The sequence below is a fragment of the Meles meles genome, chromosome 3 (assembly GCF_922984935.1).
Source record: "Meles meles chromosome 3, mMelMel3.1 paternal haplotype, whole genome shotgun sequence".
Classification (NCBI taxonomy): Eukaryota; Metazoa; Chordata; class Mammalia; order Carnivora; family Mustelidae; genus Meles; species Meles meles.
This window is the reverse complement of record NC_060068.1, coordinates 132,875,089-132,889,838: the sequence shown is the minus strand read 5'-3', so window position 1 is coordinate 132,889,838 and position 14,750 is coordinate 132,875,089. Positions and strand designations below refer to the sequence as shown.

At 42.1% G+C, this 14,750-nt stretch overlaps 1 protein-coding gene across 8 annotated transcripts; it reads left to right on the top strand.

The window, feature by feature from the left end:
* Positions 1-2,480: 2,480 nt before the first annotated feature.
* Positions 2,481-9,700, top strand: PTTG1 (PTTG1 regulator of sister chromatid separation, securin). 8 transcript variants are annotated; one of them, XM_046000094.1, is made up of 6 exons: positions 2,481-2,521; positions 2,937-3,045; positions 3,383-3,567; positions 4,841-4,934; positions 8,651-8,809; positions 9,556-9,700. In XM_046000094.1, the coding sequence occupies exons 2-6, from the start codon at positions 2,955-2,957 to the stop codon at positions 9,630-9,632; spliced, it is 606 nt and encodes a 201-aa protein (XP_045856050.1). In that variant the 5' UTR covers positions 2,481-2,521; positions 2,937-2,954; the 3' UTR covers positions 9,633-9,700. The 8 variants fall into 8 exon arrangements, with proteins under 8 accessions (XP_045856050.1, XP_045856051.1, XP_045856049.1 ...); XM_046000095.1 differs by having other exon boundaries at positions 2,483-2,540; XM_046000093.1 differs by having other exon boundaries at positions 2,484-2,577.
* The last annotated feature ends 5,050 nt before the right edge of the window (positions 9,701-14,750 follow it).

Sequence of the window (14,750 nt, the reverse complement as noted above, 5' to 3'; positions counted from 1 at the left end):
CCTGCCACTCCTCTTGCTTGTGCGTGTGCCCGTTTTTTCTATCTCTCTGACAAATAAATAAAAATAAAGCACAGGTATGGGGGCACCTGATTGTTAAGTGTCTGCCTTCTGCTCAGATCATGATCCCAGAGTCCTGGGATCAAGCCCAGCCTGGTATGGGGCTCGCTGCTTAGTAAGAAGTCTGCTTCTCCCTCTCCCTCTGCCCTCCCCCCCACCCCCCCCATGCTTATTCTTTCTGCCTCTCAACAATAAATAAAATCTTTTTAAAAAGTTCATGTGTTAAGTAAGATAAAATATTGGAAAATAAGCAGTAATTTTCATAGAATTTCTTGTGTTTTTCTTCTTTGTGCTGTTGTCATTTTAAAAAATTTTCAAGATATCAGGTATCTTATTTATTTGTTGAGAAAGGGGGAGGTGAGCAGGGGGAGGGCAGAGGGACGGGGAGAGAATCCTCAAGCAGACTTCCCACTTGATTGCAGGGCTTGATCCTGGCACCTGGAAATCATGACCTGAGTTGAAATCAGGACTGTGTCGCTTAGCCGACTGAGCCACACAGTCACCCCAACATGTATTGCTTTTAAAAGTAAAAGCGAGGGTCCCCTGGGTGGCTCAGTCAATTAAGTGTCTGCCTTCCCCTTCTGGAGTCCTGGAATGGAGCCCCATGTCAGGTTCCCTGCCCATGTCAGATTCTCCCCATTCCTCTGCTCCTCCTCTCTCTCCCATCATGCTCTCTCTCTCACTCTCTCAAGTAAATATATAAAATCTAAAAAAAAAAAAAAAAAAGTAAAAGTGAAAATAGCTCACATCCTTGCCTCAATAAAAGCCTCTCATAATACAATATATGTTTTTTCTTATTAAAAATTTGCAGTGCCTACAGTTCAGGAATGTAAATAACTAATTTTGATATTTACAGGGCAATAGGTGAAGGAACAGAGTAAGAGAATAGGAAAGTGAGTAGTCTCTGAATCACCCACACTTTGTTTTCATCTCTTTAAACAATTTCTGAAATATGCTTGGAAGTGTTGAGGCCTGTTTTAAAACCACCAGCTTAAGTCAGGGAACACATCTCGCAGAGGAATCATATAATGGTACTAGAAGAGATGGAAATAGATTTGTAAGGCTGGGGTCCCCCATGGAGGATTCGGAGGAGAGCATAGGGAAGCAAGGGGTGAGTTTTAGATGGGTTGCTGTTTGTAAATCAGGATTAGAATAAACTGGGATTAATTAGCATCTAGGTGTTGTGATAAGTGGAGGGTGGTTACTAATTGGATAATCTAGCAATAGTAGGGAGTAGTAAAGTGGGTCAGGGCATCATGGGTGACAAAACAACAATCACTCAAAGAGGGGGTGGTTAAAGCATTTTTCAGTTTCTGTGTGACCTTGGGAGACACAGTGCTTACTGTTGTAAAGGGAAGACTTAACTGGGGGAGATAGAAACCTTGCACCCAAAGACCTTAGGGATAGAGACTCCCCATTTCGGACCTATAGGTGCTGTACAGATATGGTTTCAAAGTGAACAGTTTCATGTGCTGATGATGCAATATAGAGTTGAAATACTTAGAGGGAGATACAGAGAGAAAGCAAGGAGAGGAGTGGGAATAAAAGGAAAAGGACAGCGAAGGGGCAATAAAGGTGTGCATGGTTTTGTTTGTTTGTTTGTTTTTTGTCCTTTTTACCCTCTTGAGTTAGGATCTTTTCTTCTTGATGCCTAGCCCAGTGTCTAGCATTTAAACGATAGTCAATAAATATATATTGAATGAATTAATCATTCAACTAATTTTGGTTCTGAAATACCAGGGAAGAAAGGCAAATGAACTAACATATATTGAGAACTGCGTCTATGCCAGGTGTGGTGCTGAATCTTTTGTGAAATAATGTAGGCTCAACTGCTCTCTCTCAACTTCCCTACAAGTTAGAATGTTATCTAGTGACCTGTGGGGAGTAGGGATGGGATGATACAGATCACTTTTGGTCTTTTGATTTTATTCCTTTACCTTGTATTTGTTTAATTTATTTCCGTTTACTACAGAAATAGAAAAAGGTCATTAACTTTTTCAAGCATAATTTCTCCCTCTATCTTGGAAATTGGAATTCCTTATCTATAATTGTATTATTCCCCAGATCTTTTTCTCGCCTTTGTGCCCTCCGCCACCGGGCCCTTCCAGGCAGCTGTGATGAATGTATTGTTAAGATACAGAGGTTTAAAATAAAGTTAAGAGGTTTAAAATAAGTCCCATTAAATGACCTAGAGGCAAAGGTGTCAGCAGGGTTGGTCTTTTTCTTCCCAGCAAGCAAACTACAAACTTCCCGGGAAAAGCCTTCCCGGCGGTCCGCGGGAGCCTGGCGCTCCCCCCCCCCCCATGGCTTCTTCCCATTGGTTCTTCCTGGGAGCCTCCGCCCCACCCACGGTCCCGCCTCCTGGGAAGATGAACCAATAGGAGCGTGAGTTGTGGTTTAAACTCGGAGTCCGGGGAACTGTCTGGAGGCCGAGTCTCTGTTGAGTTTGGCAGTTGGTCTTGAAGTGGGTGGACCGTGGTGTCGTGAGTGGCTGGGCGCGCGGGTCCCGCGAGGAGGAAGGTGGGCTGGGGGCTGGAAGCCGGAGGGCCTGGAGGTCGGAGTCTGGGGCTTCCCGGGGTCGTCTGCGTCGCTGAGCCGGGTTGAGCCACGGCCTCGTTCTGCGTGGGCTGTCCTCCATCTGATGAGTACCAGGACCTGTGCCAGCCCCAAACCGCCGAGTCTTCTGGAACTTAGAGCCTCCGGCGCAGGTTTCAAGAGTTAAGAGCTGGATCAAATGCCTGTTGGCTCAAGAACGGGCTAAGCTCGCTCCTTAGCTCTAGTTTTTGCGTGGACGCGCCCAGGGTCTAGAAAGTACGGTCTCTGCTACACCTTCGCTTCTGTCTTCTTCCATAACCCCCGGGGTCTAACGTGTGTTTCAGACCCGCAGCTGGCCCAGAATGGCTACCCTGATCTTTGTTGATAAGGAAAATGGAGAACCAGGCACCCGTGTGGCTCCCAAGGACGGGCTGAAGCTGGGGTCGAGGCCTCGTAAGTATACCGGCTGCAACCCGAGTCCGGTATTGTGAATCAATTGTGGGCGTGTCCTGGAGCTGGGGAAGCATTCTGTGTACCTGACAACTTGAGTTAGGTATTACCGAATACCGCTATTGCAACGTGCTCCTGGGTCTCTTCTTTTATGTTCAGTACCGCAGATAATTAAGGGGGTACAGAACCGAAGTATTGTTAGGCCTATGGCCATGCTACCGACAAAAGTGGAGGTTGAGTTTGGGGATGAGAATGAGGCCAGGTTGATTTATACAGTCAGCCTTCAAGCTGCACACGTGTTTATTGCCTGAATAATCTTATGGTAAGCCTTTTCCCTCAGCAGTCAAAGCTTTAGATGGGAGATCTCAGGTTTCAACACCACGGGTAGGCAAAATGTTTGATGCTCAAGCAGCCGTACCTAGAGTTGCCAGAAAGGCTTTGGGAACTGTCAACAGAGCCACAGAAAATTCAGTAAAGACTAGTGGACCTCTCAAACAGAAGCAGCCAACCTTCTCTGCCAAAAAGGTAAGTGTTGGCTACAAAGTCACTGTTGAAACACTTTAGCGCTTTTGACTTTTAAAGTGACTATAGGCATCCTACCTTGCTTTCTCTCTTGTGAATGCAAGGAAATGTAGGCTACCCAATATAGATTAACAGGAGGGAAGCATGGGAAGCTTACTTTGTGGTCTTCCTCTGTGCTGCAAGATCAGAAGTCTCAGAAGCAGCTGGTGAATATTTTTGCCTCACCTGTTCTTAACTAGTGTGGAGACGATTGATTGGTAGTATCTATGTATGGTCGCAGAAAGGATTGAGAGGGAGGGTTCTTTGCCAGAGGTCATGGAGCTGAGCAGCTTAGGAGTTACTGTCCTGCTCCCAAAGGCCTGGAGGAAGCACCAGGTACTCTGCTAACATGTTGACCTTCGTGTGTGTGCACGAGCTAACAGTCTGTGCATCCCAGACTGAGGAGACTTTGCTGTGAAAGATGACTCAGCACATAGATTTACACTTCATTTGCTAAAATAAATGGTTTTATTATGGATTAGGGAAAAAAATCCCTAGTACTTTATATTAAAATAAGACTTGAGGTGTGGTTTAGAACAAGATATCTTTTTAAAAAACTGAGTAAGAGAAATGTTAAGTTCAAGTATTGGAAGGCTATGGCAACAATAATGAGAATGTGACACAGAACTGAAGTGTGGGAAACCCTGCTTTAAGGATTTCTGTAGGTGTGCACATATGACACAAGGTTGGATCAGGAATGTGCAGGCTTCTGCTTTGGCCTGCTTTAGTACACTGCCTATCTGCCAATTTTAGATTAGGGAATTATCCAGGCTTCTAAACTGCTTAACTGTTTTTTTGCTGAATCTTACTCAGTGTGTGTATTTCAACTTAATATTAACCAAGCAAATAATTAAAGGAGCACTGATGGGGAAACATAGATGGAAATCACACTTCCAAAAACCAAAAATGGCTTCTAGGATTAGCTTCTGTGTGGGTGAGTCATGCTGTTTTCTCTGACAGGTTGAGTGACTGAGTTGATTAGCTCTGAATTAACTCTGCCTTCTTGGTGCCTTATGCTGAGAGGTGTGGGTAAATTTCAGACTTAACTTGAGCCAGCTGGCAGAATTGTATTGGTATGTAATTATGAGAACTAAGGATTATGGTTTTTTAGAAGTCAGCATGAGATTGAAAAACTGGTGAAGCAGTCACATGTCTTGAGGAAGACTAATGATCTTTTGTCCTAATCAGTTGACAAGGCTTGCCTTTCACTAATTCTTATTTTCTTGGATGATTTTAGGTGACCGAGAAGACTGTCAAAGCAAAAAGCTCTGTTCCTGCCTCTGATGACACCTACCCAGAAATAGAAAAATTCTTTCCCTTCAATCCTTTAGGTAGTATTCTTTTGGTATTACAAAGATGTTTTACTTTTGAATTTCTTTTAGAATCTGATTCAGCTCTAATCTGATACGGATATGAATGTGAACTGTGACCCAAAACTGTAATAAGACTGTCTAAATCTGGGTTTCTTTCAACAAACATACTTGTTGGCAGATTTGTAAGGAACATCTTAGGTCAAAAGGGGAATTGGTACAAAGAGGTGGAGATCATTGTTCCTGACCTCAAAAGCATAAGGGAGATAAGATGTATTCACTAACACTGAACAAGTCTAAATGTGACTGTATTTTTGGCAAGCCTTTTAGAAAGTAGGTTTTATGTTAAGTTGAACAGTGTCTGAAAAAAATCCACATAGTCGGTGATAGCATGTGTATTTTTACTCCGTCAGCCTGCTAATGTGTCCGAAGTATTTTCTGTTATAGAAGAAGCTTTTCAAGCTTTCATTTACTCCCACTGGAGGAGAGGCTACTGTATCCAGGCTTTGGATGCAGTGTTTAACAAGACAGGCCCACGTTGATAGAGCCCATGATTTGGAGGGAAAGTCAAACACGAACAAATTCTCTCACTATAAGTGAGAAGGAGAAACCAGCCCATTGGGGGAACTGAACCGCACCTGGAAGAGCAGGGAGGCTTTCTCTCAGGAAGTGCCATGATGTGGCCTTTTCAAGGGTAAGGGGAGAGCTAGGTGAAGCAGGGAGGGGCCAGGCAAGAGCACCACACCTATGTGTGTGCAGTGATCCTGAGGTGGAGCAAAGGACTGGAGTGGTTCTGGGACAAAGGCAGAGGGAAGGATGACAGAGGCGAGACTGTGGGCAGGTCCTGCAGCAACTTCTAGGTTTCTGAGCTGGCATTTTTGCCCTTTCATCCAAAGGGCATTTAGTCATTCTGTACATCCAGGTTGTTTCTGGCTTTTATATAATACATTTTATATAATACAATTCTGCAGTTTTCTTGAAATTGTATTGTTGTGAGTTTGTGAGGATAGCTGAGTCTCAGAGGGTATGTGATTAAGATTTGATAAAATGGAGCGCTTCCATGCTAATGATTACCATTCAGCCATTAAGGAAAATGAGGTAGATTTATGCATCTTGATCAGGAAGGAGGACTTCCATATGCTGTGTTTGAGGAAAGAGATATGGCCAAGTTGTCCTCCAAAATAGCGTAAATTACTGAATTCATGTAAGGATGAATTCATGTAAGGATGCCTGCTTCTCTAATCTCTAACAGGAGATGTTTTAAAACTCTTATCAAAAGGGCAATGGGTATCTTATTGTTTTAAATTGGGGAGCATGTATGTGTGGTGAGCATACTTGATTATTGGCCTCCAATAGTTTGTTTTTTAATTTCCTGTTGGTATCTTTGTTTTTCTTTGATAATAGGTCTTCCTTTCCTTTTTGCTTTTCTGTAACAGCTTTTGTGGATAAAGGAAATTAACCCTAATATGTTGCAGACTTTTTCCCTCTGGAGTCTTTTGTCTGTTTATGATTTCCTTTATAATTCAGTGTTTTGTTTTTTTTTTTTAAAGATTGTATTTATTTGTGAGACACCGGGCACAAGCAGGGGGAGGGGACAGAAGAAGAGGGAGAACCGGACTGTCTGCTGAGCAGGGACCCCGAAGTGGGGCTTGATTCTGGGACTCTGGGATCCCGACCTGAGTCAAAGGCAGATGCTTCACCAACTGAGCTGCTTGAGCACCCCATATAATTAAAGGGTTTTAAATTAAATAGTTCCATATCACTCAATTCCTTCTTAACTTCTGGGTTTTAGTCTTTAAAAGAGCAGACTAATTCCTTAGTAGTCAGGATTTAAAGAACTTTCACACTTCAGAAAATGATGGTTCTCCTTCCATCTTTGTTCTTTTGAGAAAATGCTAAGCCCCTCAGAAAGAGGAAAGAATTAATATTCTGTTTCTGTTACTGTCAAGAAAAATATGCTGTATTCTTTTTTTAGTTAAAAGATTGTTTTTGAAGTACTCTCTCAGCCCAGTATAGAGCTCGAACTCAAGACCCTGAGGTCAAGAATATCATGCTCTACCAACTGAGGCAGGTGCCCCTCCGCCCCAAAATCTACTTTAATCCTAAGAAGTAAGGCACTTGGATTATAAGAAGGAGTGTGACTTAACCCAATAGTTCTTATTTTTGTTGTGTGATTTTTACAACCCTTAAAAGCTAATGAAGACCCCAGAGAACTTTTGTGTGTCATTTATCAATTTTGATTCCTGATGCAGGATATTTAAATAAAAAAATGAGTTCCTTAAAAAAACCCATTATATTAATGTAAGTAACTTTTTTCTAAGACCTAAAAATAACTTCTTTAAAACAGAAGAATTGTTTAATTTTATATTTTTGAAAACTTGCTTAATTTGGCTTAACATAAAGCATGGGTTGCCCTCTGATTCTGCATTCAATCTATTGTATATCTTGTTTTGGTTGAAGTACATGAAAAAAATCTGGCCTCATAGAGATACACAGTTAAGAAAGGGAAGAGCAGGGGAACCTGGGTGGCTCAGTGGGTTAAGCCTCTGCCTTCTAGCTCAGGTCGTGATCTCAGGGTCCTGAGTTGGAGCCCCGCATAGGGCTCTCTTCTCAGCGGGGAGTCTGCTTCCTCCTCCCTCTCTCTCTGCCTGCCTCTCTGCCCACTTGTGATCTTTCTCTGTCAAATAAGTAAAATCTTAAAAAAAAAAAAAAAAGGGGGGGGGAAGAGCATTTCAGTAGTCTTTTCCAATAAGTGTGGAGAGTTTTCTTTCCTACCAGACTAAAACCCAACAAGTGGCAGTTTCCGAATGTAGGGTTGCAATGTATAATCTGAAACCTTATCAGTGAACATTTTGTACCCTGACAATAAGTGCTGAAATACATTGGGCTGTTCTGCACTTTGAATGTGTCTTTTATTTTTGCAGTTATCACACATTGATCATTTAGAAATAATGATTCACTGGGAACTGTAGCTCATCCAAATGTTGAAGTGTGTCATTATGCAGTATCAAACACACATTCATTAATGCCATCACGGATCTCATCACAAAAGTATTGGGAAGTTGGCAAGCTAATGACTGCGGATAAGTTTTCCAGAATTCTAGTTTTTTTTTTTTTTTTCTTGGAATTGTGATCATTGGCAACGAATATCGTGTTTCTTGAAGTGATAGAATTTCTTTCATTCCTCTCAGAAAATGTGTTACAAATACCCAAGCCTGAGTAACCAGTTTGTCTTTCCTTTGTTATTTCAACTAAATAGTGTTCCAGGAAAAAGGCCTCTAGTTTAGCTTGCAAACTGAATAATCATGCAAATCTTGTTTTCTTTGAGCTCACCTGGTACTTTGGTATGCAGCAGAAGTGTTTTATGGCATACTTATTTCATCATACAGAATACTAAAAAGACAACTGTTCTTCAGGGTTGAGACCTAATAAAAAGTAAAGTGGTAAAGTGAGATGTGAAGCTGGCAATTTTTTACTGCCAGTGAATGGTATTGAGGAGTAGTGACTATAAAATATAGTTTATTGCCACTGCCTTGATTTGTGCCAAGGCACAGCAGTTCCATCCATCATTGCTTTTGTACCATCACTGCAAATGTCAACACAGCAGAAGAAGGTGTTAATGTTATTAAGCACAGAGTTTGACCTCATTGTTCCACTGAAAGGGTCTCAGACCCCAAGGGGCCCCTGACCACTCTGAGAACCACTGCCTTGATAAAGTGGCTTTGTCTTTGTGGCAGATTTTGAGAGTTTCGACCTGCCTGAAGAACACCAGATTGCACACCTCCCCTTGAATGGAGTGCCTCTCATGATCCTTGATGAGGAGAGGGAGCTTGAAAAGCTGTTACACCTGGGCCCCCCTTCACCTCTGAAGATACCCTCTCCACCATGGGAGTCTAGTAAGTGAACAAGTGCCATTCTAGAAGGGCTGTGGATTATTTGTGTCATAATACTTCCATTACTGTGGGAGCAGAATTGTGTAGAAGATTAGCCTATAAGTAATTTCTGTTTCAAACTTCAGAGATAAAGTTTCAGAATAATGAAAACTGCTTTCAGTTGGTATTGTTTTCAGTCCCAATTGCCCAGGTAAAATTAAGTCCTTCTGGAATGCAGACAGTTTAGATGCAGAAAATAATCGTAAATTTAGGATACAGCTTCATAGCCTATAACTTGAAGTGTAATAAACTTATTTGGAATGAGAATTCCAAGTTCTATCCAAAGCTAATCTAGGATCAAGACACCTGAGCACAATAGCACAGAATGGCAAAATCTTACTACCAAGGTGGGAGGCCTCTGTATGTTTTCTATTTGTTCTGATGGGATAGTGTATACTATTTTTTATAAATTACCATAGTGATATTGTTGGCTCTTACTTGGGTCTCTCAGAGCAATGGAGTTTCGGGTATGTCTAAGATTTATTTCCTAATGAAGTTTAATTCTGGGATTTTAGCCACATTTCAAGAATTGAGTGTGTGTGTGTGTGTGTGTGTGTGTGTGTGTGTGTGTGTGTGTCTAGCTGGGGTGGGGCTAGGGATTCATTAGACAAAGGGGAAAATAAGAATTTGTGAGTAAAATTGACAACCAATGTCTATTGAGATGGACTAAAGCGTTTGCAGATATTGAATAAGAAATTCCTGTTTTCTAGATCTGTTGCAGTCTCCAAGCGTTCTATCGACCCTGGATGTTGAATTGCCACCTGTTTGCTATGACTTAGATATTTAAATTACTTAGCATTTAATAGTTTGTATGTTTTGTATTAATAAAGCAACTCTTTAACAGACTCTTCCTAATCTCGCAGTTGGTATTCTTTGGAATTTGCTTAAAACAGTATGAAAATTAGTGGAAGTGTTTGACAAGGAACTATAATCTGACAAGAGAAGTATATCTCATTTGAAAACTCACCTTAAAACCCTTTGGTTTGTTTTAACAGCTTATTTTAGACGCTGCCACTGTTCTCCCTGAAACATACACCCCTCAATGTGTTCTTTACTGTCTTTCTGTGGCCATTAACTAGTGACAGTTATTAGATCTCTTAATTAGAAGAGCCACTTCTAGCTCATTAAATATCTATTGCTAAGCATTCTTTATTGCTGGTTCTATTTGGTTTCTAATGACTTTAATACTCACTATTCAGTAATCAGAATTTGAAAGGCTCTAAATCTTCTGAGAACTCTTCCTCCCTGGGATCTTCAATTAGGTTCTTTCAAGAGCGCAGCAGATAATTTACAGTTAGTAATAACCACTCTTCACCTATATGAAACTCTGTTTAGTTGCTTACACTGTTTTGGGACCTGTTTTAGGTATTTAATAAGCATTATTGTGTTTCAAGTTTATGACCCTATTTTTCAGATGAGAACTGTGAAGTGCAGAAACTCACTGATATACCAGAGACATGAAGAGCTATCATTTTGACTCCCAAGTTGGGGTTTGGGATCAAAATATCAGAGATTGTAAACGGTTGCTCATGGATTTTCTTTTTTGGAGGGCTGGGATGGAGGATATTAAAAAAAAAAAAAAATTGTGGCCACCATTTAAAATCCCAAAGTATCACATACCTCTGGTTTTGGAGCTTCTTTTGGTAAAGGTTATCTGGCAATAGTTGGCCCTTGTTTCGAATACTTGGACTGGCAGTGGAATGCTCGCTGCCTTTTAGGTGGGCTTTCTGTGCTATAGACCCTAAATGAAATAGCCCGAAGGGACAACTGAAGTGTCCTTCTACTGTCTCTTTTCGCTCCAGCTCCCTCACTCCCTTTACTTGCCTGGGCATGGAGTCCAATTGAATTAATGCTTACTTAATACCAGCCTATGTAGGAAGCTTCTCTCCTGTAAGGCCTGTAGCATCTGTAGTCAGAATCTGAACCCTTTTCCATCATTATTGCAGTTGGTATTCTATGGAATTTGCTGGAAACTGAAAGCTAGCTGAAGTGTTTAACAGACTAGGGTCTGTAATCTGACAGTTGTTTATCTTATTGAAAAACTTAGGGGCGCCTGAGTAGCTCAGTGGGTTAACTCTGCCTTCAGCTCAGGTCATGATCTCAGGATGCTGGAGTCAAGCCCCACATTGGGCTCTGCTCAGCAGGAAGCCTCCTTTCTCCCCCTCTGTCTCTGCCTGCTTCTCTGCCTACTTGTGATCTCTGTCTGTCTCTTTCTCTGTTAAATAAATAAAATATTAAAAAAAAAACCTTAAAACCCTTTGATTTATTTTAATGGTTTATTTTATTTGAGAGAGAGAGAGCGTGCAAGAGAGACTATGAGTGGGGAGGGGCAAAAGGAGAGGGAAAGAGAGACTCTTAAGCATGTTCTATGCCTAGCGCTGAGCCTGATGCAGCCTGATCTCATGACTCTGACCTGAAATCAAGAGTTGGATGCTTAACCGACTTAGCTACTCAGGTACCCCTTAATGGTTTATTTTAGAAGCTGCCACTTTTCCCCGAAACCTAAACCCCTCAATGTGTACTTTATTGCCTCCATTGTTCAGAAGCAAACAAGGAAGTGGCAATATAGGCGTGAAATACTAAGAACACGTACACTGATCTTGACTTTAAAAAAATTTTTTATCTTCAAAATATAACTGAATCAGTCTGAACTTCTGTAATTATATAGACACCTAAAAGAGAAAATACGATGAGGTGCCTGGGTGGCTCAGTGGATTAAGCCGCTGCCTTCCGCTCAGGTCATGATCTCAGGGTCCTGGGATCCAGCCCCGCATCGGGCTCTCTGCTCCGCAGGGAGCCTGCTTCCTCCTCTCTCTCTGCCTGCCTCTCTGCCTACTTGTGATCTCTCTCTCTGTCAAATAAATAAATAAAATCTTAAAAAAAAAAAAAGAAAATACGACTATTAGGACACTTGGTTTTAAGGAAGAGTATTAGATCTGCCAGCCTCAGCTGTAGAAGGGCCCTGTGAAAACACAGCGTGATTGTGAGTGGTTTTCACACTCTGTGATAAATTTAGAAGCTTTGGAAAGGGGTCTCTTGTGGTAGAAGGAACAAAGGACTGAGAGCCTGGCAGCTAGTTAGTCCTTTACCAGCTAGTTAACTGTCCTTGGTGATCTCTTCATCTGCTGTTAATCCAAATACAAAGTGCTTGGGGTGCCTGGGTGGCTCAGTCTGTCCGACTTGATTTCCACTCTGGATTTTGGCTTGGGTCATGATCCAGGGTGTTGGGATCTAGCCCCACATCAGGCTCCACACTCAGCACAGAGTCTGCTTGTCCCTCTCCCTCCCCCTCTACTCCTCTCCCCTTGTTCTCCCAGGTGTGGGCTCTCACACTCTCTCAAATAAGTAAAATCTTTAAAGTGACTAATGTTGGTTGTGGCTTTGAGAACTTTAGACAGAAGCTTCTCCATTAATATAGGTAATTTTTATTCTGTGGGGATTGCTATTTATATACATTTTACTAGGTATCACATGTTTGGCTTCATTACTTAAAGCTTACAAGAAGTCCTTTTTGCAATTCTAGTCTGTCCAAGTGATAATTCTCTAAGTTGATTGTTTTTGGGGTAGGCAGTCACACCACACTGGACCATAAAGGTGCTCTGATATATGAAAAGTCCACCAATATCTAGCGTATGCCTCCATTGACATTTTTCGGGCTTTGAATTCTGATGAACCCTCAATAGGAACATGAAGCTTTTTAAATATGTTAATGTAAATATTCTATCAGACCAATTCTGAGCAATGGTACCAAGCCACAGGAGGCTCGGTACAACCATTAAAATTCCCAAGTTGACTTTGTTCTTTCCATTAGTTTAACTAATCATGTATACAGGCCTCTCTATACTAGGGACCAGGGCTGTGATGGTTAAGTGACACATTGCCCCTGCTCTCCGGCCTGTTGTCCAGTGTGGGACACTGGCAGGAAATGCTGTCAGGATACAGGAAAATGAATTCAAGGGCGGGAAGAACCAGCTGCTGGGGAAGCACTTTCTAGCCCAGTTTAGGGAAGGACAGAGGAGGCTTCCTGAGGAGAAACCATGGATGGACACTTGATAGAAGAAAAGTGCTCTGGCCTGAGGAAACAGCTTCTGCAAATGCCAGGAGGCAAGAGAACACAACTTGTCGAATGTTGAATGAAAACTAACTCCCCCATCCCCTCTCCCGCCTTTATTTTTATTTTTTTTCATTTTCCTCCTTCAGGTTTGGGCAAGGACTGTGGTTGGTAACAAAGGAGTCTGGAGAGTTAAGCAGGGGCCACATGGCTTTGTAAACTCTTGCAAGGGGCTTAGCATCTGTCTTAGGGATGGGATGTTAGGGGCCATGGAAAGGTTTTAAGGAGGGAAGTGACAGGGTCAGGTTTGTGTTTCAGAACCTCACTGTGGAGGCAGGGAGACTGCTCTGGAGTCTACCATAGATGATGTTGATGAAATGACTTAAAGAGGTGACCGTGGAGCATGGAATAAGGCTTCAGGAGGGATCCAGGAGTTGGACTTGGCAGGGCAGCAAATGGTGTTGAGATAGCACTGGGAAGAGTCCGTGATGCCTGGGAGCATCCCTTACAGGAGGGTTCCCCAGTTGTGTTTACAAATGTGTTTTTTGCTGCATAGTTTGTAATTGGAAAATATGATACAGATGCACACTGGAATTAAATATATTCATTAAAAGGGCACTAGGGGTGCCTGGGTGGCTCAGTTGGTTAAGTGACCGACTCTTGATTTTGGCTCAGGTGATGATCTCAGGGTCGTGAGATCAAGCCCTGTGTCAGGCTCTGTGCTCAGCACAAAGTTGACTTGAGATGCACCCCTCCCTTTATGCCTCCCCACCACTTGCTTGCTTGCTCTCGCTCTCTCTCTAAAATAAATCTTTAAAAAAGGTATCTATATATGTGGCCAAGGAAAGATAACCATGGGACTTTTTCGTTGTCAAAAGTGGGTTACAGAACAGGATCTAGGATCACTTTTATTTAAATACACATATTATGAGACAGAAAAGTATAGTGACAAGAAGTGAAAAATGAGATTGTGGCTCAGCAACGTAGTTCCTCTGTGACCTTGGACATATCATTTAACCTCTCTGAACTTCTGTTTTTTCATTCATGAGACCCATGATAGTTTATCTTGAAAGGTTGTCAGGAAGAGTACAAGTGAGCTACTGCAAGAACACAAAACCAGCTTGACTTGTAGTAAGCCTTTTAGTTTCAATTATGGTTAGGTTGTTTGTGAGCATAAAAATATCTATAAAATCATACATTCATGCCTTACTGAGGTTATCTTGTGTGTGCATATGGGAGACCAGCTTAAACTTACAAAAACTTATGTATTAATAAGATTACACCATTTAAAGAAAGAGAAAATGCTCTTCCCTCTGGAGGCTGGAGAGATTGTCTGAAGTCATACTTTTTTTTTTTTTTTTAAGATTTTATTTATAAGAAAAGGAGGGGGAGGAGCAGAGCGAGAGGGAGAAAGACTCCCTGCTCAGCAGGGAGCCCGACGTGGGGCTCAATCCCAGGACCCTGAGATCATGACTTGAGCCGAAGGCAGATGCTTCACCAACCTTGCCACCCAGGCACCCAGTAATTTTTTTTTTTTTTTTTTTTTAAGAAAAACATTTATCCCATTTGTCTTGGTAACAGTCAAATGAGTCCCTATGTTCTTGCCCATGGGCTTTATTGTGGAGTTGAGGGCATTGGGTTTGAGCCTTACCTTGAGCCCTTGAGGTTCAGGGATGTCTGAACACCCAGTTCGTAAGTTGGGATGGGCTTAGTGCAGCTGATTCTGAAAGGGCCCGACAGGAGGCTGGCTGGGGTAGGAGACGGTGCTTTGGTGTTAGTGCCTTTTGAGAGCTGAAGAGCCTTCCTAGGGCAGATCACCCAGTGGGGCCAGTTCAGCATCCGTACAGATTCACG